Genomic DNA, 23,752 nt, shown 5'->3' on the forward strand with positions numbered 1-23,752 from the left:
GCTGGCCAAGGACCACGTTCCTACCCTCTATTTGCCAGAAGTTGGGAGTCAGTACCAGGGGATGGATCACTTGTTTGCCTGTTGTAATGATTCCCTCTGAAGCACCTGGGATTGGCCCACTGTCAAAAGACAGCATACTGGGCTAGATACACCATGGATCTGACTCAGTATGGCTGTTCTTTTATGAAGGGACAGAGATGGCAGAAAACTTAAGGTGCGAAGGATAATGGGATTTGAATTTGTTATTCTCCATCCTACTGCACACCCCACCTCAAGATCTCCAATTACATCCAGGAACAATGGTAAGCATGTTTTGGCTAAAATGATCAGCAGTAAAACATTTACTCTGGTCTTAAATTGTCATCAGACTTTAGCATTAACAATCCATTCAGACAAATGAAGCAGGTCAGATCTTTTGGAATATTGTTTAAGACACTCTGAAGATTCAGTTTCAACTTTAATCCATCAGTTTCTGGTTGGTTCGTGTTCTGAACGTTTTTCTCTGTAACCATGAGGTATAGAGCCTTAATTTTTTAATGACTTTCAGTTCAGGAGCAGTGTTATTCAGTAGGTTAATTTTACTCAGCATTGAATTTGGTCCACTAGTTTCAAGAGATGTGGAGTTGGGTATAACTGGGTGAGAATGTGACTCCTGTTTTCAGTTGAAAGCTATTCAAAGAGCTCATCTGTTTTTTGGCCCAATGGGGCTCAGCTGCTGTCGATGGAGAGCTTTTGCAAGAATTTTGATAGATACTATTGTAAGCCTCAGTATATTGGATCGTCTTTTGTTAAATACATAATTGCAATTTAATTTGCTTTTCTTTTACTGTAGCCAACATTTAAACTAGAAAATCCTAGCTGTTACAAACTATGCACTGCTTATCTCTGTTTTTGTTTTCAGGGCCTTGCTTATCTTAGCAACTGCTTTAAACTCTAAGAGGGTTTGCAAAATTAAGGGGGAAAGAAGTGTCAAATGACGACCTTGAAAAATTGTGCAATGCCTTCAAAGAAACTTAGAATTTTTTTCTCCACATTCCATTTTACTTTTTTTTTTTTTTTTAAACCTCCCTCTCTAGTTAGGCTATTGCATTGCTAGATTAGTAAAAATTATTAAATATTTATCTTCTGATTGTACAAATGCTTTGAACTGATTATAATTTTTTTAAATTAAATTAAATTAAACTTTTAATATATCAACACATTTTGTACTGAAAATGTGAAGACTACATATGGACTTTGTGGGAATAATTAACAGATAATGCATTAAGAGTTTGAGGAAGAAATAGGAAGAATACATGGAAACAAAAATTGCTATTGGTATGGCTCATATAGTTGCCCTGAATGTATAACTAGACTTTTTTTTGTCTGTCATGCAGCAACAGAATGGTTGTCATCTCAACTATATCTTAATATTTTTGTGATGTGGGGGAAAAAAGGGTCAATTTTACTTTAGCATAATCAAGAAGATAGTCCTCATATTGTCTGCAGGACACTATCCCAGCCTTATCACAAACTGAGAGATCCTTGGCAGTAGGCAGGTAGATTAAGTAATAATTCTCCTACTATGAACATGGAACATATAATTGCACTATAGTTCAATTTGAAGATGGTGCTTTAATTACAAATCCCAAATTTTAGTTATTTCTGAGTGACTAGAAATTTGCCTTTAGAGAGAGTTTCACATGCCTGATGTATACCCACTTTAAAAAAGGAGAGGACAGGAACATTTAACACAGTTTTTTTTTTTTTTTTTTAAATAATGAGGCAACTGTTCTCAGAAGAGCACTCCAGTAGATTATGGCTGTTTCTGATAGATAGCCAAGCAAGTCTGCTTCCTGCCTCAGCTCCTTTTCATGAACAGGTGCCATCGGGTGCCTCTTTTTAAGACAGGTTTCATTGTAAAGCCTGCCTAGGAGAAACCCAGCCTGATTCAAATGGCCATTTTTAGTTGGACACTCAAACTTTCTAATCATCCTTCTGATTTTTCTGGTTGTCTCTGCTGCATCCATTTTCTCCTGTGTAGCCAATCAAGCAGCTAACCACTGTAATGGGCTCACAACCCACTCCTCCTCTTCCCTCCCCCCTCCCCCCATGAGATCTCTCACAAAGGGACTGCAGGAGGAGTCCAGTGCAGAGAGCACTGATATCTAAGCCGGGGGAGAGAGTGTTTGGGTGAGGCAGTCATTTTATCACTTCTGAGCAGAGCACTGCTTAGTCTGCATGAGAGGAAGGTAGGAGGATAATTGGGGGACTGGAAGGATGGTGGAGGGGATAGATGGAGAAGTGAAGGGCTGATGGAGGGGAAATAGTTTCCCACATTCCCCCAACTCTCTAACACACTGAAAGAAAGAATTGATGAGAAAGGAAACACTGACTTGGAGAGGGATGAAGTGAAAGGGGACAAATGACAGAATGGCAGGAGGCATTATCAATTTGACGGGGGGTAATTGAGGGACTTGGTTAGTGGGATCTTTACAATTTGCATTAAAATCATATGTGAATGTATGCATTTTCACGAGGCTTTTAGTTGTACTATTGCATGCAGATCTAGTGGCTTCTCAGGCTGCCATAAAATGATTAATGGCTCAGGGTTTAAGGTGAAGCCACATCAAGGGATGTCCTTGCCAGTTATTTCCTCCAAGAGATAATCAAGGTAATCAATATCATCCTGTTTGGGTAGAGAACCACACTTGGCTCACGTGTTGTTCAGAAGCAGTGGTTGCATTGAAGAAAAGTATAACATGGCTAGAATTTGGAGCCTTCCAACCTCCTTACCTACCAAGTCTTACATATGCAGCTACGACATCCCTCCATGTTGTGACGGACAATATGTTTATGTTTTGTGCACAACATTATCTGTTTGCACATTAAATATTTTGCAAGTCAAAGTTGGACACCAATGTTCCAAATTTAGCCCACATAGTACAGATATAATTGGATAATGCTTGCTCCATTTGCTGAAAACAGTAGGGTTTAGGGACAAGTTAAGAACTCCTTTCTCACCTGAAATGCTTATTGTAGTTGAGAGTCTTACGAACTGAATAGGGCTGTAATCATAAAGTCAAATCCTGCAGACCAAGTAAAGGCTGAGAGAGATACTGAATGCAATAGAAACTGTGCTGTGTACAGCATTAGTAGATGCAGGACCTTGGACAGCCAGAGTCTTTTGAAAATGGGAGGAAGGAATGGAAAGAATATGCTGTAAATCTGTTAATTCACTAGGCAGAGGATTATCTCTGAGACAAGTTGGATTACTGTACGTTTTGCTCAGTTTAACAATGGACTCTGGAGGCCTCTGCTGTCTCAAAAATATGAGAATAACAAATATATATAGTATCATGAGCTTTCATGGGCAACACCCACTTCTTCAGATGAGCTGGCTAAAAAGTGGGTTTTGTCAACAAAAGCTCATGATACTATAAATATTTGTTAACCTTTAAGGTGCCACAGGACCCCTCATTGTTTTTAAAGTTACAGACTTACACAGCTACTCCTCTGAGACTCAAAAACAGGAAAACATCTGGGGGGAAAAATAGAGAGTCTTTTGCTTTTCAAAATAATAGAAAATAAGTTTTAAAAGTTGGGTTTTTTTTAATAATCGACCACACTTTCTGCAGACAGAACAAAGGTGTCCTACTTTATTGCTCTTCCTTTTTAGACAGCATATATCAGTTCAAGTGTGGAAAATGGATTAATTAGCCAGGAAAACATTACTTGCACCAGTGAAGACAAAAGTAAGCTGAGACTTAGTGAAATGATTTATTAGATTAATAGTGGAAAAACTAAAACTAGATGCACCAGAACAGCTGCATAATACTAGTGAGCCTTAATTTTATTATATTTGTTTGATATTATGGATCACATAATTATTTAAAATAAAATAAATAAAACTCAGGTCAACTCAGACACATTAACTAAAGTGCTGTTCTATAATCATCAGACTGGATATGATATTCAAGTCCCAATCTGCAAACCCTTACTGCCAGGCCTTACTGCTGTGAATAATCCATTGAAATCAGTGAGACGGGACCATTTGTTTTAGTAAGCATTGTGCCTGGCTGTGTTTGTACTTTCAGGTGCTAAGGTGAAAAGTGGTATTGATTAAATATTGCTACATCTATAATAAACATCAAAGGTCTGATTCAGAGCATTCCGAAATCTCACAGAAGTCGAGCATTATTTAAAAATAAGTGTTTATAGGATTTTGGAATCATGTGTTACTCTTGATTAAAAACCAGTTTTCCTCTTAGACAGTTGTGACCATAAGCAATTCTCTATTCATACCCTGCACATTATTGTAATACTCTGCAAAATATGCCTTGTGAGGCACACTGGGAAACGAATAACTCACTAATTGTTAATATTCTATCTTGATATATGTATGTGGTGGATATTAAAGAGTTATGAATGTATACTGAATTATGACTGCAGTGTGCATAAATAAGGTATATCCAGGTAACTGTTAAACAGGTTTCTCCTACACCTGTGATGTGTTTTTTAAGGATGGTAAAAGACTAGTCGACTATCGGATAAGCATTTGCTTATCGGATAGTATTTTGACTAGTCGATATCCCACCCCCCTTTGCTGCCTCTATAATATAGAGGCAGCAATGGGAGGAAGGGGTACTTCAAAGTGACTTTTCAAAGGGGCTGCCACTGCACAAAGCGTCAACTGGGGAGTCCCCAGCTGACTCCGGGCTCCATGGCTGTCCTTTTGAAAGATGCAGAGTTGGCAGTTTCAAAGGGGATGCCGCTGCTCAGCTGTGTGGCAGCTTCCCCTTTGAAACTGCTGCCTTTAATTCAGGTTTCCCAATAATTCTATTTAGCTATACTTGGGGTTTTTTTATATTTATTCAAAATTGATTGTTCCTTGCTCAAATGTGTGAATTTAAATTATATTTCAAAACCTGGACTAAATAAGAGTTCTAAAAGTAGAGGCTCCTGAGGGATGCTCTAAATCAACACATCCTAACCCCTCTTGCCCCTTCACCAGAACTGTCTGCTTTTGTAAGCACTGCTAGTGTGATCTGTGTAATAAAGACTGGAGTTATAAATACCTACACCCCTATAACTTTTCTCAGAAGGGCCATTTGCCATAAGGCACTTCTGCCAAGCCAAAACTGGTGCAGACCTATGTGAGTTAAGCCTACCAACTGTCCAGAAGCTCATTTGGAATAATATACATGCTTTGCTGATTATGCCAGCTGTAAGTAATGCAACTGTCCTATTGTCTGATGATAAACCAACTGTGATAGTGGTTGGTGAGGGTGTTTTCTAAATTAGCCTGTAAGTACATCAAGCCAGGGACTTAGTTCTGTAATGTAACAAACTCACTTGAAATGTTGAATAGAGAAATGGTTAATGGCACCATAAAGTTTGATAATCAACCCTCTGTCAGCAAGGCAACATAATCTCCTGACTCATGTAGTCATTCCAGTTATATACATTTTTTTCTTAACACACTCACACCAAAGCAGAGCTACATATATGCCTGCTTTTATTACCCACCAACACATTACACTGGAACATGGGCATAGATTTCCATTGTAAAGTAACTACAGGCAGTCCCTGGGTTATGTACAAGATAGGGACTGTAGGTTTGTTCTTAAGTTGAATTTGTATGTAAGTCGGAACTGGTACATATTGTAGGAGAAACTCTAGCCAAACATTTCTCCAGAGCTCAGTTTTATTCTCCCACACCTCACTTCCCTCAGTCCTTTATTCTCAAGCTGAGGTGTCTGCTGAGAAAAGCCGCTCCGCGTCTCCCTGGTCTGCTGAGGGGTGGGGGGGGGGAGGCGCGCTAGCTTCGCGTCTCCCTGGTCTGCTGGGGGGAAGCAGCTAGTGTGGGGTTGCCTCACCCCATTTGTAAGTAGGGATCCGATGTAAGTCGGATCCATGTAACCGGGGGACTTCCTGTACTGCCATCTCTTTGCTGTTTTATGTATTTTTTGCAGTGGAAAGTCATATCATCGAGAGAGAGCCTCCATCACAAAGAATGTAATTTTTCTTTTGGTACCAATGTTCAGTGGTCATCTGAAGAACACAATGGGATAATGTTTGTTCTCCGGGGGTGGTAATTTGATTATACAGTACAATATCTATCCTATCTGCTACTGAATCGCTTTGATATCTTCCAAGTAGGAAAGGCAACACATGCTAATGTCTCCAGGGTTTAGTGTTTGGGGTAGCGGAGAATTTGCTTTCACGATACGAAACTGTATACATTTCCTTGTTTAGTATAGGAGTTTTTAAATGTAAAGGATTAATGATAGTCTGATCAAAGCTTTGCACAAACTCCTTCCCTACCTCCACTATTAAGATAAAAAATGGGATAGAAAGCAATCTTGAAAATATTATGCCATTATCTATACGGCTGTATCTGGAATATTGCCTTCAGTTCTGGTCCTGTTTCAGAAAATGTGCAATAGAAATAAAATAGAAATGGGTGACAAATGATTAAAGGGATAGAATGACTTTCAAACCATAAGAGACTGAAACCGTGGGATGCATTTCAGGAATCAGAAATTCCAGAACAGACAGAGAGAAACACAGACTCTCAAATATGTAGTAGATAAATGGGCATCAAGTAAAAAAGGAAAGGAACTGGAGGAGAACATGTGAATTTTAAAAGACCAGTTAGAATTACCAAATCAGAAAGTGGAGGTTGAAGCAGTTTCTGCTGAAGTTGATGTGGAAAAGAAATAGGTGACTTCATCCTAAAAGGAAACTTTCAGTGTCCTCCACAGTTAAGATTTTTTCCTCCACAGTTTGTTTAATTTTATTCATAAAATTGAGGAGAATAGTGAATATTTATTACTCAGAATTTCAATACATCAGTAACAGTGAGTAGGGAGAAAAAAAAACAACCCATGAATCTGCCACTGACTCATCAAGAGCTAATGCAGAGTTCTCCTGCATGGGTGGGCTGGTGCACCTTCCAGCCTCTGTAAGGGTGGTAATTATGATTGTATAGAACTACTAGTAGAGAGTTTTTCTAGCTCCTTCCATTAGCAGTCTTCACTCCTTCTAAAATTGACACCTGAAGAGGTGGAAAGAAGCACATAACATTAAACAAACACATTCCTGTCATGAGTCAGCAGAAGTCTATTGTGAGAACCTGCAGCAATTGATCAATGTTACAGTAGAAAAGGTCAGTGTGAACCTAAGTAACTTGGAATAAACACAGAGATGAAAGAAATGGTGCTGCTTTTGACAACTAAATTCCATTTATCCAGACCCCTCTCTACTAAGGTTATATGATGTACTCTTTTCAAGAAGGGCTAGGGGATCTTTAATCCAGCTGGTAAATTGGAAGAAAGAGGCAAAAAGGCTCTCATCCAAAGGGCACCACCTCTAATGCTGCAGCTCCTCCTCTCTTTGTTACTGCAGTGCAGTGCCAGCATCAAGTCTGAATTAAAGTTCTAGTTGAGTGTTGACCTCACACTTCTTCTACACAGGGTGAATGCTACCAGAACCACCAATGACATTTTTATAGTGGTGTGTTTTCCTGTCTAGCTAACAGCTATATTTTTCCATGACTGAAATGATCTATTTTTGAAGTCATGTCCAGACATGCCCAACATGTTCAAATTGTAGTGCCTGAAATGCAACACCAGAACACATTGTTTGAAGAACATACAGACTGTGTCTAGACTGGCAAGTTTTTCCGCAAAAGCAGCTATCTACACTGGCCACTTGAATTTCCACAAGAACACTGACTTCCTACTGTCTGAAATCAGTGCTTCTTGCGGAAATACTATGCTGCTCCCATTCAGGCAAAAGTCCTTCTGCGCAAAGCTTTTGCGCAAAAGGGCCACTGTCGACAGCTCAGATTAGTTTTATGCAAAAAAGCCCTGATCGCGAAAATGGCGATCGGGGCTTTTTTGCACACAAGCACATCTAGATTGGCACGGACGTGTTTCTGCAAAAAATGCTTTTGCGGAAAAGCATCCGTGCCAATCTAGATGCTCTTTTCCACAAATGCTTAACGGAAAACATTTCCGTTAAAAGCATTTGCGGAAAATCATGCCAGTCTAGACGTAGCCACCTAGTCTAGACAATGGCACACTAGCTTTAGCACAAAAAAGGAGATACTGAGGGCATTTCACTTGAATGACAAATTTCCCTATCCTGATCCTTAGGCAGCATTATAGTGTGTATGAGCATCTGTACATAGATGTAGACCCAGATGCATCCACAGGCGCGCGCGCACACACACACACACACACAAAACCAGCTGCCAAACCTCCTCCTCTTGGGGAAGAAAGCCAATAATGTGAAATGCAATCCAGTTGCTTCCCTCATTCCTCCTCCCAAGGGGAATTATTTTAAAACTTCAAGCTCATTCTTTAGTAACAACATTGCCAAAAGAAAAAAAGAGCCATGGTTGGGGGCGTTCAATAAAAGAAAAACAAAGTGGAAAAAAGAGTGGAGAAGAAATTTTGGGCAATAAAGGGGAAAGGCTAATACTTGCCAGTGATCAGTGTTGTACAGTAACAGAGTAATTTGATGGGAAGATTGGTTAGGGAAGGGCTTCCAGTCAGCAAATTGCTTAGTTTGAGAGGAAGTTGACAGCAGTAGAAGATAAAGGGCCAATTAGAAATGGGGTTGGCTGCAATGGTGGGGAGTGATTGGAGAAGGGAGTCAAGAAGGGCTTGGCACAAGCAACAAAGTAGTTTAGTACACCATTAAAAAGGAGTTTGATAGTCAGGTGAGGTTTGGTAGTGGGAGGTGAGTGTTCTCTGGCAGAAGATGTTTGACATGGCAGGTGGACAGGGACAGGTGTTAAACACTAGCAGCATGGAATAGTTGGGGAATGAGAGCTAGAGAAAGACTTGACACTAATGAGAAAGTGGTTAAATATGAGGAGTGGGGTGCCATGGGCATTTGGTGGGGGGGCTGGTACAGGGGCTTACCAGAGATTGAGGTTGGCCTGGCACAGAGAACCAGCCTGGGATGTTTGGGGGAGGGGGCCTAGCATGGAAAATGTAAGTGGGTGGCCCAGAAGAGCTACTTCATAGGGGTTAAGAAGATGTGAAAGAATGGCATAGGGGTCTAGCCCAGGGGAGGATTTGAGGGGGGGGGGGCTAGCCTTGCGCAGTTAAGTGGATGGGGGGGGGTGTTGAAGTGACATTTGGGAGCTTCAGCTGAGGAAGTGGGTTATACCTAGGAAAGCTCATGATACCACCTACATGTTGTGTTAGTCTCTAAGGTGCATTGGTTATTTGGGAGCTAGTCTGGGATGGTTCAAGGAGCAGTGGGGGAGTGAAGGTGGCATAGGGGGGCAGAAAGCTGCCGGAGGGGGGTATTGGGCTGCGTGTGGGCTCAGCCAGGACAGTTAGGTAGGTGGGAGGTTAAGGGGGCATTTGAGGGTTAGCCAGGGGGTAGTTAAATGGATGGGGGGGGGGTTAAGGAGCATCAGGGGGTCTGTCCGGGGCACGGGGGGGGGGGGGGAGCCGGCCGGGGCAGTTGAGGCGGCGAGCGGGGGAGCTCGGCACTGGCGGCAGCGCGCTGCGGGGAAGGGCTTGGCAGCGGGGCGGTAGCTGGCGGGGCCTGCCCGCTGCCGGCCCACACTCCGCGCCTGCCCTCGCAGCGGAGCGGCCCGGCCGCCGCCCCCATGTCGCTGCCTGTGGTGCTGCCGGGCTCCTGCTGCCCCCTGGCCGGGCTCTCCGCGGCGCCTCAGGCGGCGGCCCCCGGCCCCGCCGCCCCGCCACTGCCGCCGCCGCCTCTGCGGCCCCGCCGCTCCGGCTTCCCGCACCATCGGCCTCCGCCGGCGGCGCTCTCCCCGCTGCCCGCCCGCCGGGCCGCCGCCGGGCTGCTGCCGGCCAGACCGCTCCTGTCCCTGGGGCTGCTGCAGCTCATCCTGGGCTGCTGCATGGTGGCGCTGAGCTTCGGGGCGCTGTCCCTGAGCGCCTCGCCGCAGGTGAAGAACTCCTGCCCCTTCTGGGCCGGCTCCTCGGTAAGTGGCCCGGGGGCGGCCACACCTGCCGCCACAGCCCGGGGACGGGGCAGCTAGGCCGGGCAGGCGCCATCTCCCGCCTGCCCGCAGCCACCTCTGCAACCTGCTCGGCTCTTTCTCTCGTTAGCGGCCACATGGCCGGTCTGTTATCTAGTCCGGCTCGTTAGCTGGCGCGGGGCGGGTCTGTTATTTCGTTAGCCAGTTTGTTAGCAGGCACGTGGCTGATCGCTCAGTCTAATCTATTTTCTGTCTCGCTAATCTCCTAGCTGTCATCTATCTGGTCACTCTAATCCATTATCAGTCTCCAGTCTGTTCGCTCTCACAGGTCTGGGCTGGTCTCTATCTAGCTGATGTATTATCACATATCTGATTGCTGCAATCTGACTAACTAGGATAACCTTAAAAAACAACAAAAAGTCAGGTAGCACTTTATAGACTAACCAAACAGGTAGATGCTATCATGAGCTTTCGTGGGCACAGTCCACTTAGCTAATCTATTAGCTACCACATCTGATTGCTGTGATCTGTGATCTATCTAGCCAGTCTATTAGCTGCTACATATCTAATTTGTTATCTGTCTGATCCATCTACCTATTTACTAGCTACCACGTTTGATCAGTCTAGCTAATCTGTTAGCTCTTACATGTCAGAACAGTCTAAGCAATATATTTTCTAACTAGTTAATCTATTAACTAACATTTTTGGGAAAATTTCGTGGCCCATGTTATACAGGAGGTCAGAATACATAATCACAGTGGCCCATTCTGGCTTTAGAATCTATTAATCTATTTACCCATTTGTTGTATCTATGTACCGGTCTGTGGCAAAGACTGTATTTTTTGCCTCAGACATTTTAGGCACTACATCCGTAATTAATAATACATTGTCTATTGCTGGTAACATTCATAGGGTGTTATGCTTTCCATCATGAATTTTGGATTTAAGGGATTAACTCTACTCTTTTATTGCAAAAGATTTATTGAATTTAATGAGTCTTGCAAAGTGTGATCTCAGGCCATAATCCTACAAGAAGCTTTACAAATCCAGACCTTGGTTGAAATGCCTTATTGATTCTTACAACATTCCAGATGGGTGCATGGATATGCCTGCACAGAGCTCCTTGCAAGACTGAAGCCTAACTGATTAGAACAGGGGAATGGTAGTCAGGATGCTTAGGTGCTAGTCTAGTTCTTCTGATTTGCAGTGTGATATTCAGCATGCTACTTAATCTTCCTGCATGTCAGTTTCCCTATCTGTGAAATGTGTAGAATCTGGTATTGGTCATCTTCCTTTCCAAGTGCAAACTAATGGTTCTTATCAGCCTTTTGTAACTATTTAGTCTTTGAGATGCTACTAGACTAATTGTTGTTTTTAAAGTTTTTCCTGTTACGGACTCACTTGGCTATTCCCCTAAAGCTTATCTACTCACTTTTTCTTCTTCTTCCCCTTCAATTTTTTTTCCATCTCTTCCCCCCCCCCCCCACCTTATTTATTCTTGCATCTGGACTTCCAACACTCCAGTCATCTGAAGAAGTGGGTTGTGCCCACAAAAGCTGATGATACCATCTACATGTTTTGTTAGTCTTTATAGTGCTACTAAACTATTTGTTGTTTTTTAAGTTTTTCCTGTTACAGACTAACTTGGCTACCTCTCTGAAGCAGTTGTAAAATGTCTGTAAAGCACTTTGAAAGCTTCAGGTAAAAGATGCTCTCTATACATATATGTAATATTAATAAGTAATATTACTTATAGAAGCACTTTTATAACAAATTACATTCTTAACTGAATTATAAATTCTCAGTGATCAGAGGCCATATATTTTTATTTGTTCATTAGTGAGAACACTACTCTTTATTGTTTCTGCAAGACAAAAATAATCTGCCATATATTTGAGAGAGTCCGTCTGTTTGTTCAAAAACTCCTCCTAAACAGTAAGAGCTAGGACCACCAAATTTGTTGTGTGCTTAAAACAAGGTAACGGTTTGATTGTACCATGCAGAAAAGAGACAGAATCACCAGGCAGGTGAAAGGGGCTTCACTTGAGCCTTCCACCCTTCCAAGGCCCCCTTATTTTTTAGGAGACTTTACTGGCTGTTCTTATTTGTCATGGAGTGAGGGGAAAGTATACAGTTTGCTGCATTCCTCAGTCTGCCTGGGGAACACGGGGCAGATGAACCTGCATCTGCCCCAGATGGAGGACATGTCTCCTCTGCAGGTGTGCCTGCTGGAGCTGCAGCAGCCATGGACAGATGCTTCTTCCCTGGTCCCAAGTTGCTGTGGTGAGAGAGGGCTGGGGTTGTCCTCTCTTCCCCGGGGCAGCCTGTATACTGAACCCTCATCACTACACCAGAGCAATGATTTAAATGGAGATTTTCATTTTATTTTCCAAAAAAACAAAATTGAGTTAAGGACCCAAGCAATGCCAGATAAATCTTCTAGTATAAATAATATTTTATATTGCTGTCTATAGGCCTTACTTCTGTAGCAGCACAAACCCTAACAAAGACATTCTTACAGAAGAATAAACAAATATAAAGAGGAGGCCAAATTGACATTTTTTGTAACTGATTAGTTTAAATGTTATCCTTATGAAAACTTAATTTCTCAAACCTTGTGTGTCTTCTTTTAAATGCCTATAACTTTATTAATGTAGTTCAAACCAGATTGTTTCAACTATGGCTAATGAATATCCCATTTAAGACTGAATACATAATAAGCTTGCATGTATGTAACAAATTAGCTTTTTAATTACTTGAGTGCAGAATGAATTTGTGTTCTGTTGCTCAATGGGAAAAAAAAGCCTTTTCCCTTATATGCCTACAGTTCTAAAACATTACATTTGACTATAACATTTACTAAAATTATTGTTTCAGGGTTGACAGACATAAGAAAATTTATCCCAAAGATAATTATGTGAGAAAGCTATAAGCAACTTCAGTTATGGAGTTAGGATGTGGATGCTTTCTCATGTGTGACTATAACATCACAATGCTTTCTTAAAACAAAGCACAGAAAAATTATGAGTAAGGCTTAAATCACATGCCTCAAAGTTGTAATAAACATTAAAGCAATCGTGCAGGCTTTCCTGTGGCAAAACACCCGTTGACATTGTGATAGATATAATAATTTCCTGCAGTGGCCCAGACAAACGTTGTTGATTTAAGTTAATGTGTCATTGTGGGCCACAGATTGTAGGTAATTTCATGGGGAAGGGTGAACTACAGCCCTCCAAGAACTAAAAATAATGGTGGTAAATTCACTCCGGTTATAACATCTCCTGAGAGGTACAACCATCTGGACAGGCGTGCATATAGAGGTTCAGATTGGATTCTCTAGAGAAAGGACTTTTGGATAGCCTGAATTTAAACTGATCCAGGGCCTGCTTTCTGTTCCAACAAATGGACAGGACTTTCTGTTCAAGGGAGGTCCCAGTCCTTCATGGGAAGGGTTGGAAAGACTTGAGCTGTTTATATGTGTGCTTGTTCTGTGCCAAGACAGTTACGAACATGGAACCACAAAAAAGTTCCTTGGCAGAGTTTGAAGGACTGTCTCTTACTAGACCCCTTGCTGGGGTTGTGGTGATCTCTGATAAGGTTATTAGTACCTGTAGAGGTTCTTTTATTGGTTTAATGTGCTTTTTCTCTCTGTTTTCAGTGCTTGCTAGGGGTGTTAGATATAGTGTAATTGAATAGTCATGCAACTGCATGAAATCTTATTGCTTATACGACTATACAGTAGTCTCTGAGGGTGGGGCCAGCAGTCAGTGTGCTCCTAGCCCCATTCCCAGGGAGCCCCCTGGCAACCCATGCTGCTGTCTCTGTATCAGAAACAGCAGTGTGGGGTGGTAGGCAGGAGTTGGTCCATGAGGTCTGTGTGGAGTGGCAGCAGCCTCTGTTTGCGGGGGGAAGTCTGAGCTCCCCATGGACAGTGGTTGCTCAACCTCTATCTGCGGGGAGCTCAGACCGTCCGTGGACAGGGGCTGCTACTGGGTACCAGCCACTGTTTGTGGTGAGCCCAGACCACCATGGGCAGAGGCTGCTTCGTGGCAGCCTCCCCTTGTGCTGCTGCCTCTGTTAAAGGCACTGCAGAGCTGGTACTGGCAGGAGCTGGTTTTTAAGCCCCCCCCTCCAACATCGTCTCCTGTCTGCCCTCTCTTGCTGCTTCTATGGGAGGCAGCAGGGGGGGGGGGCAGGTGGGTCCGTAGAGCCAGCACACGTGGAGAGCCAAAAGCTGGCTCCTTGCATGAATCGGCTCCAGCCTGCCCCACCTCCACGCAGCTGCCTCTTTATCAGAGGCAGCAGCACGGGGAGGGGGCAAGCAAGTTGGTTGCTCCTGGGTAGCCCGCTTTAAACCAGCTCCTCATGGGCACCAGCTCCCACTGCCCCCTCCTCTTGTTGTCTCTGATAGAGAAGCAGCAAGTGGGCATGTGTGTGCCTGTAGTCAATAAGATTAACAGATAAACCCGAGCTTATTGGTTAACTGTTTATGTAGACTACACATTGACATCCCTAGTGCTTGCTTAGGAAAAGCTGTCTGGTACTTATAACTGTGGGCAATGATGCTGTTTATAGCATCTGAACAGAAAAAGCAAAGCAGGCTCACTTAGGCAGTCTGAGTCACTGGGAAATCCATGGTGTAGGCAGGGAACCATGCAGCCTTGAAATGCTCCAGTCAGAAGGGGTGAGATGTGAGTCTGTACCTGAGAGAAATAATGGGAACCAGGACCTAAAAATAGATCCTCTTGGTGGACCAGTTCAGGTTCTGTAGCCCTGAACTGTGGCAGATATCAGTGATGTGTTTTACTTACAACATCACATGATAACTTCACATTCATATCATTCACAGGTTGTTACAAAACTGCAATGTTACAGATGTAGTTTTGAACGTAATGGCAATGTAAATGTTTTGGCCAACTCATGATGCCTCGTGAGACTAGAAGTCATTGGAGTTATAGAAGGGATTTACTTATTTTAAAATACTAATGAGTGCAGTTCCATTTGCTGTAGCCTATCCCTTTCTGGTGCAGGATATAATCTTGAAGTTTTGTGTTCATTAACCTAATCGCATTGGCTCAGATCCTCAAAGGAATTTAGGCTCCCAACTTCCACTGATTTTAATAGGAGTTAGGAGTCTAAATTCTACATCAGGATTTATTCCTGACCTGTCAGAATGGAATGAACTCCATGTATATGTATGTAAATCTTTAGCTGTAGATCCTTCTGAGTTGTTCTCTTGACTGAAATACTGAGTTTAATAAAATAAGGCAATATAATACAAGAATTTCTTTCTTTTGGCTCCCCTCCAGCAAAACAGTTGAACCATGACCAAACTTTGAAGTCAATGAGATTACTCCCTTAAAATTACACATGGGCACAAGAGGTTGGCTGGTTAGGGATCTAAGTTAGTAGATATGTTACTTTGCAGTCAGATAAGTTGTTTGAGTTTACTGAAAAAATAGGTAAAACTATTGTGTACATTTCTAGAAAATTGTGTACATGGACTAAAAAATAAAAAATAGAATAAAAAAATCTGATCATGTTATAAGGTAAGATATTCTCATAGGTGAAGTGTCCTATTCACATTGGCTCTGATTGTCCAGTCATTCAGGGCAGGTTTACACTGGTGTCTTTCTACTGAAGTCAGTGGAGTTACTCCTGTGTGAGAGGGTCAGGCCCACTCACTTAAATAAGGAACATTTTATCAATGTTTCTACTTGAACTCTGAAGTTAATAGTTTCTTTCAATATATTAATGATGGCTGTAAAGAGGGCCTGCCAACATGGTGGTTCAGTCTTGCATAATTGTTTGTTTTTTTGCTCTTGCAGGTGATCTTGTCAGGAATCATAGGTTTAACAACGTGGAAGAGACCAGTAATACTTCTGGTATGTATCTGCAAACACATGTTTTAAGGGAAGTATCACAAGATGCTCTTGATATAATAGTACAGTACTGGTACAGAGGTTAATTTACTTTCCCTTTAAAAAATACTGGCATTACTGAATTAAGCAAACAAAAGATTAAAGCAAACCAAGGGGTATACACAGCTCTTGTTAGCAGCAATAGGCATTATGGGACTGTACTGAGAGGAAGTAATACTATTGTAATTTAATTTTACAGAGCTTTTCCATTCATGTAGCTCAGTGTTTCTCAAAGTGGTCCACAGACCCACTCTGAAAAAGCTGTTATCTGGCCACTCTGGTTTGTTTATTTACCAGTTCCACAGCCACGGAGTGACCTACTGCTTCCCACAGCTCCCCTTGGCTGCAAAAGGCGAACTGCAGCCAATGGGAGCCACAAGGCTCTGTGGCTGCAGACTCAGTAAGTAAACAAACCAGAGCGGCTTGATAGCAGCTTTCTCAGAGTGGGTCCACGGGCTAATCTGAGAAACACTGGTGTAGGCCTATTTCCTAATTCGAAATTATAGATTTGGGATACGAGTAGCACATCCGAGAGCACATCTACACAGCAGGGTAAAGTCGAAATAAGCTACACAACTTGAACTATGTCAATTGCATACATTAAGTCAAAATAGCTTATTTCAGCTTTTGCGCTGTCTACACAGCAGGAAGTCTGAGTTAGAGTAATCTTCCTCCAACTTCCCTTACTCCTCGTAAAATGAGGGTTACAGGAGTCAGAGTAAGAAGTCTTCTAGCTCGACATTATTTCAACATTGTCGAAATAACTACTTGCTATGTAGACATGGGCTATGTTATTTTGGAATAATGTTGCTGTGTAGACATAGCCTAAGAGACTAACAAAAGTATATACGATCATGTGCTTTCATGGGTAAAACCCACTTCATCAGTCTTAGCCACTAAAGCTATATATTTTTGTTAGTCTTTAAGGCAGGGGTAGGCAATAATTTTTGACCAGGGGCCACGTCAGAAATTTTCAAAGTGGCCTCAGGGCACCCCAGAAGGGGTGAAGCCAGGCCACTTCTGAGATTCCCCTAATTGGTCTGGGTGGAGGAGCGTGCAAAGACTTTGCTCCCCCCTCCCGAGAACCGCCAGCTGTTCTCAACTGCTAATGGGTCGCTCTAAGCACCCATGCCCATGGCAGTAGGAGAAGACTTTGCGTGCTCCCCCATTACCCCAAGTGAATCAGGTCCTGGGGGAGGGGGAGAATGTGAAGTCTGCTCCCACGCTGCAAGGGAGTCATCTGTCAGCTGAGCAGCAGCTGGCCGATGACTTTAAGTGCTGAGCCCCTTGCAGGGTGGGAGAAGTCTTTGCATGCTTCCCCTCCCCCCAAGCCCTGTTTGGTTTGGGGGTGGTGGGGATCATGCAAAGTCTCTCTTATTCCCTGCATCTCTGGCACACAGTGCTTAGTCAACTGCCAGGGTTGATTCTTAAGCACCGCATGCTCCCCCGTCCCTAGGCCCTGATTGGCCTGGGAATGGGGGAGTGGCAGGGACTCCAGGCTGGTTCTACTCACTTAGCAGGCTGGATCCAGGCCATGGAAGCCCTTTTGCATACCCTGCTCTAAGGTACCACAGGACTACTCATTGTTTTTAAAATTACAGACGAACACAGTTACCCCTCTGAGTTTTAGGATAACAATTCACATCTATGTATCCTGTGTTGTTTCCTGGCCCTGAATTTTTTTCCATTCTGTTTTGTCAGCACTCTGGCAGAGTATGTTTTGTCATTTGGGGATAATACTATTCAAGTTTCCAGAAAGGAATTGCTCTCAGGACTGATCACTCAGCTGTAATATACTGGTGCCTACTACTACAGCGGAGTGGTCGCTCTAAGTACTACTGTCTTATATCATTTGTCTTTGTCGTGCCTCCCATATTTAAGAAATTATACTCTTTTGATAGAAATATATAAATGTACAGAGTATGTAAGCTGTATCTAGATATAAACCATCTAAAATGCTCTTTGTTGTGGTGGGTCTGATGTCTCGGGGACTGGAAATGGGATATGAAACCTTTCATTACTAGGTCACTGCTTCATCTCTCTTCGAGGACAATAGTAACCAAAATATGTTGTCACAGGCTACTTTTTTGGTGAGACGTGAAAAGTGGGGTGGTTTCTATCCAGCTTCAGTTGTTGTCTAAGTATACAGACCAAGGACTGGATAGGTATGTTGACTAAGTTACTTTCTCTTCCTTAGAAGAGGAGGTCTGTCCAGATGAGAGACATTGGTGGGATAGTATATAACTTGCTTTGTTGCTACCTATGTTGTACCAGTTCTGTGAATAATTAGAGAAGATATCCAGGACTCTCAATATGGCAGTTTACACAAGCACTGAATTTGTTTAAAAATAAATATAAATGCCATCTGTCTTTAAGAATTTCAGCCCTACAAGGAGTGTGGTGTTTCTGTATCTGGAAAAAAATGATTACAGCAATTGCTGTTTACTATAGCTCCTTATTATTTCCTTCTCTTCTACAGTCTAATCCTTTTTTTCATATCCTCCTTTTTATTGATTGAATGGATTATTTCTCATTTTACCTGAGCACTGAATCAGTACACTTAACTTTTTATTTTCATTTACTTTCATTCATAATAAGTATGATTCTTTAGTATTTTTCATTTTTGAATATTTCTATGTTTGTGAAATGTGATATCTTTTCCCCAAGATTCGGGACAGAAAGGTAATGGTACAAAATTCATCACCAAGTTTCATATCACATGGATTCTTTAATACAGAGAACCTTGCAGATGGATTAATTTAATACATTGTCATATTTAAGAATTTTGTATAACTTAGATTTTTTTAATTGAACACCAGGGCCATTGCAGCAATCTGAGAAATCTGGATAGTCTCGTGTATGTTTTGAATTGCCAGGGTTTGTATTGCATCATGATGTTAGCATTTGCACCATCTTTGAAGAGATTTTGGACACTGTAAAATATAGTTATAACATTAGTTGTTGTTGGATTCATCTTGATCATTATTTTTACTTCTATAGCTGGGTCAACATTAAAACTCTCCCTTCGTGTTCATAAGCTAAAACCTTATTATCATCTTTGTTTTTATGCATAATTGTACTTTGAGCTGGTGATTCTATAGAGAATACTGTACCATTTTAAGTGCTTTTAAAATTCTCTGTGGTTTGCCAAAAAATAAGTGCTGCAGGTGTCTTGAAACTTCAAAACCAAATGTTAAAGGCCATGAAATTGTTTAATTTGATGTAGATTAAGAGCTCTCAAATCTAGTAATTAAATTTGTCCAAAGAGCTATTTGGGCTTATTCTTTTCATCATAATAAAATAAATAATTTCCGTACTGAATGCTTGTATTATTCTGCCTCTGCAGCTGCTTATCGCTTAGCAGTATTTAAGTAATCTTACAAAGGAGCACACATTTTTCTCAACTCTCCTTTATATGCATGTGTTTAGGTAATGTCACTGCTTCAGTTGCTTTCTTTGTGTGTGTCCAAATGAGGATAAATTTGACACAGATTTCTTCGTCCCTATACTGTACTATAAACAGAATTGTGAGGGGGACTCAGTATCACAGAGTGGCTTGTTCTGAGGGCTGGAAAGTCTGTTGCTAAGCCTACTTGATCTCAGAATGAGCCTTACCTACGGGAAACCAGGCAAATTGCCACATAGAGTAGAAGGTGAATGCAATAATGGGCAGGAGAGCTAGGCTTAAGCAATGTTAAAGAATTGGAGTGAGAATCAGATAGGAAATTCAGAGCAGGAAGCAAAGCTTTCCAGGCAGGGAGGCCTGGGAAGAGACCTTAAGAAGCTGGATAGGAAGTAGGCTAACACAGTTATAAAAGCAGACCTAGCTGGTCAGTACGTGGCCCTGGGCTAGAATCTAGCATAGGAGGGTAGGACTGGGTTCCCTACCAGCCCCAAGGAAAGGGGTGTGCATAGGGTTGCCAGGTGTCTGGTATTCACCCGGACAGTCCGGTATTTTCGCCTCCTGTCTGGTAAAAAAAAAAAAATCAGAAAATACCGGATACCTAAGATGTCTGGTATTTTCTGATTTTTTTCTCCTGGCCAGAAAGCGAAAATACTGGGAACCTGGCAACCCTACAAACACTAAGCGCCCAAACTCCCCTCACCCCTCCCCTGAGCCGCTCCCAGCCCCCAACACCCCCAGATCCCATGCTTACCTGGTTCTGCAAGGCTGCCGGCACAAAATGACTGCCGGCAAAAAGACCAACGGGAAGCAATGACTTCCCTGGGTCTTAGTGCTCAACCGCTCCCCTATTTCTATCCCTGCACTCACTCTTAAAGGGGACATGCTGTTTTAATGCTGTTTTATTTTAATATATATATATTGCTTAATAAGTCTTGGAGTCTTTTTTTTTTCTCAACAACTTTGGTCTCCTCCCCCTCCCCTTTTTTTTTTCTTCAACAGAATTTTTTCCCAGTGTTTTTTTTTTTGGAGGGGGGGGAGGGAGTGTTTGGTATTTTTGTTTCAACCATCTGGCAACCCTAGGTGTACAAGCTCACTGCAAGGGATATTAAGCCCACCAAGGAAGCTAAAGGCAAGCCAAAGAGAGGCAGAAGAAGTGCTCAGAGTAGATGGAAGAAATGTATTTCTGTTAAACACATTTGAAGACTTATAAGTTTAGAGTCTTAAATGACACCAAAATGGGTGACACCAAAATGTGTGGACTTAAGATGGCAACATGGCCGAAGGGATGAGTTACTGACAGAGAAACTGCCACTGTGCTAGAGTGACCATTGGTGGGAGTGCTACCCAGAGAGAGAGCTGTTATGCCATGCTTGGTCGTGAGAGAATGCCTAGTGTTGAGTGAACTGATTTATACCACTTACAAATTTGCAGCACTGTTGTCCCATCACCCTTCCCCATTCCTCTGTTTAGATGGCAGCTGCTTGTGATTCTGAATCATGGAGATCACTATGCAGTTCAGGCTTTAGCACAGATGGAGAACATAGTTTACTCCTGGAGGAATTCACAATGTAGAATTTTGCCAAAATTATTTTTGTGTGTGCGCACAATTTCCATTTCCCCACAGAAACGGGCTGCAGGGCTGCTGGCTGCCACTGGGGGTTACTGGACCCGGCAGAGCCCAGTTTGCACATAGAAGACACTGCCAGGTGGATGAGGAGGAAGTTAGATCCCAGCTGCAGTTCCCAATATGCCTTGAGGGAAGGAGAGGGAAGTGCATAGGAAAATCTGTACAAACCCGGGACAGAGCATCAGGCTGTTTCTCCCTCCTGGATTCTGAGGGGTAACGGAGCAGGTTTCTGGGCTGGGAGAGACACAGCTGGGTTCTGTGAAGAGGCAGCTTAGGTTTTTGGGCTGGGGGGTGCTGTTGGTTGGGGGTTGGAGGTTTGGGTGTAGTGGCAACGGCATTACGTGGCGGGACTTTGGGGCAAAGGGGCATCTGCATCTAATCCCCAACTGGATTTTGGGGAAGGCAGACAACAGCAGATGGATTGTTGTAGGGGGGGAACTGTGTCTGTATTGCTGCTTGCTGCTGGCACTTTGAAATAAATTTCCAAAATAATTGAAACTGGCATGATTATATGTTGTTTTAGCTAATGAAATTTGCAGAATTTTTAAAATATTGTGCATAGAATATTTAATTTTTTGGTGCAGAATTCCCACAGGAATAGAAATAAAAAAATAAATAGCTCCTCTACACACTTACAACTATGTTGTAACTGCATTCCTGGAGATGGCCCTCTTCGTGGAGTAGTCCAGGCCTTCAATGGTATATCTGTGTGGATATTTCGGCAATCTGAAAGATACTGTAGTTTTTAGCTTTGAGTCTCAGTTCTTTAGCTCAGTCACCAAATATCTTTGCAATTTAGTTTTTAGCATTTGGTTGGTGGTTTTTCTGCAGAACAGATTCTTCCTGTTTTGGGGAGTTTTATTTCCTCTAAAGTTGGCAGGAGATGTTGATTTTCACTATACTGAGTTAAGCATTGCTCACCTCTTTATGGAAACTGTTTCTTCCTGTAATGAGCTTCTTCCTGCCACAAACTCTTACCTTTGGCCTATAACAGAAGTGTTTTCTTTCTAAAATCATATCAGTGGCCAAACTGGTTTGAAAACAGAGATCAGCAGTGCGGTCAACAACCAACTTTAACTCGCTATTTTGGCCTCAGCACAAGGTCCTCAGTCTTTATGCTCTTGCTCTCTGTGGTTTTTCATCTTTGGCCCATAGATGGCTAGGGCTTCATTGCACTCTTTCTGGTGATTCCTGGAGCTGTCCGAGTCCTATTGATGAAAGCTATCAATTTTCAGTCAGTAATGTATAGTATAAGTTGCAGTCCCGTTCAGGATGTTTTCTAAGACTTTCCTTGGCTTTTTGAGCAACAACAATAAACTGAAAATCACAGACATCTGCACATACTGTTGTCTTCTTTGTAATTCTTTTGTTACTTTATTTTTCTCTCAAGGAGGAAAAAAAAAGCCTGTGTTCAAATACATGGATGATGCCTCAGTTGAAGCGATAGCAGTTTGGTTCTGTCCTCTTATAGGTCTGCAAAGTGACCTGGAAAGATTGAGCTATAGGCAGTGGAGGAAGATTCAGTAAATATTCAGTGCCTGGGTAGAAGAAATTAATTGTACAAACAGGGTGGCTGTAGCTGCTCCAGGCAACTCCAATAAACACATTATAGTTTTTCTAAAAAGCGACTGTAAAAAATGGCATTGTATGATTCTGTATGCATTGCCAACCAGTGATTTCCATTTCAGATGTGCTCAGCATTCAAGTTCCCTGATTCTTTGCTAGCTCACCTGCAGGGATAGGGGCTACTGGAGACCTTAGGTTTCCAGGGTCTGGAGCTCTAGGACAGCCCTTCCCTGGGGACTACCCAGGTTCATTGCTCTAGGAAATCCTGCCATGTGGACTATCCTGGGGCTGGGCAGCCTGGACTTCCAGAGAGCTAGGAATCCAATAGCCTAGGGAGCCAGCTGGCTTGAGAGTCTGGAAGCCCAGAGAGAGTATGCATGGCAGAGCTGCCCAGGAACTGCAGACTCTGGCAGCTGCTGACTGAATTTGACATTCTTGTCAATGTCAGTTTCACTCAACAGCTGCCAGTCTCAGAATAGCTGGTTTTGGAAACAGCATACCAGTGTTTCTGAAACACTTTTTTTTCCCAGGGGGAAGGGGGAATTGCCAGTTTTAGAAACATTTAGTTTCAGTCCAGTTTGGAAAATGAAAAAATTTCTTGCGAATTGTAAACTTCAAGTTTTGGCCAGCTGTAGTTGGCATACGAGATTTTTTTTTTAACTGGAGTGTTTGCCCTGCAAACTCAGTACGGTTCTGAAAATCAGCTTGAGGTTTTTTTCAACTTTTGCTGCATAACTAATAATTTGGAGCAGTTTGATTTTTTTTAAACATTTAAATTAAAATGTTTTTTCATCAAAATAGAAATCTCTGCAAGAAGTTTTTGCTTTTACTTATATGTTTTGAGTTTCTCTTGGGGAGGGAAGGGAAAAACGGAGAACTGAAAACCCAAACATTTTTGAAGAAAAACTTGATGAACTATGTTTGAAATTGTTGACAGGAACAAACATTATTTCCTGACTAGCTTTAATAATAAAGGTTCTTCAGGGCAAGCAGTGCTGTTAGTGACATTTTGGCATGGTTGTTGCCTTGAAAAGATTTGGAACAAAGTGAAACTAAATAAACTATTATGTTTATTTGATATAAACTGCACCTTGCTTATTCTTAGGCAGTGGTTCTCAAACTTTTGTACTTGTGATTTCCCCCCCCCCCCCCCCACACACACACACACCGGAAGCCTGTGAGAGCAACCCCCTCTTTAACAATTAAAATAATTTTAATATATTTATTGCTTTTATAAATGCTGGAGACAAGGTGGAGTTTGGGGTGGAGCCTGACAG

The 23,752-nt window shown here is 42.3% G+C and overlaps 1 protein-coding gene across 1 annotated transcript in view; it reads left to right on the forward strand.

Annotated features, from left to right (window-relative positions):
* The first annotated feature begins 9,451 nt into the window (after positions 1–9,451).
* Positions 9,452–23,752, forward strand: part of ENTREP1 (endosomal transmembrane epsin interactor 1) — a 44,112-nt gene continuing 29,811 nt past the window's right edge. Inside the window, exons 1-2 of the mRNA XM_075931697.1 lie at positions 9,452–9,958; positions 15,784–15,840. Coding sequence (XP_075787812.1) covers positions 9,617–9,958; positions 15,784–15,840 — 399 coding nt within the window. The 5' untranslated portion in view covers positions 9,452–9,616. The remainder of the gene's footprint in view (positions 9,959–15,783; positions 15,841–23,752) is intronic.

The sequence above is a fragment of the Pelodiscus sinensis genome, chromosome 6 (genome assembly GCF_049634645.1).
Source record: "Pelodiscus sinensis isolate JC-2024 chromosome 6, ASM4963464v1, whole genome shotgun sequence".
NCBI lineage: Eukaryota > Metazoa > Chordata > Testudines > Trionychidae > Pelodiscus > Pelodiscus sinensis.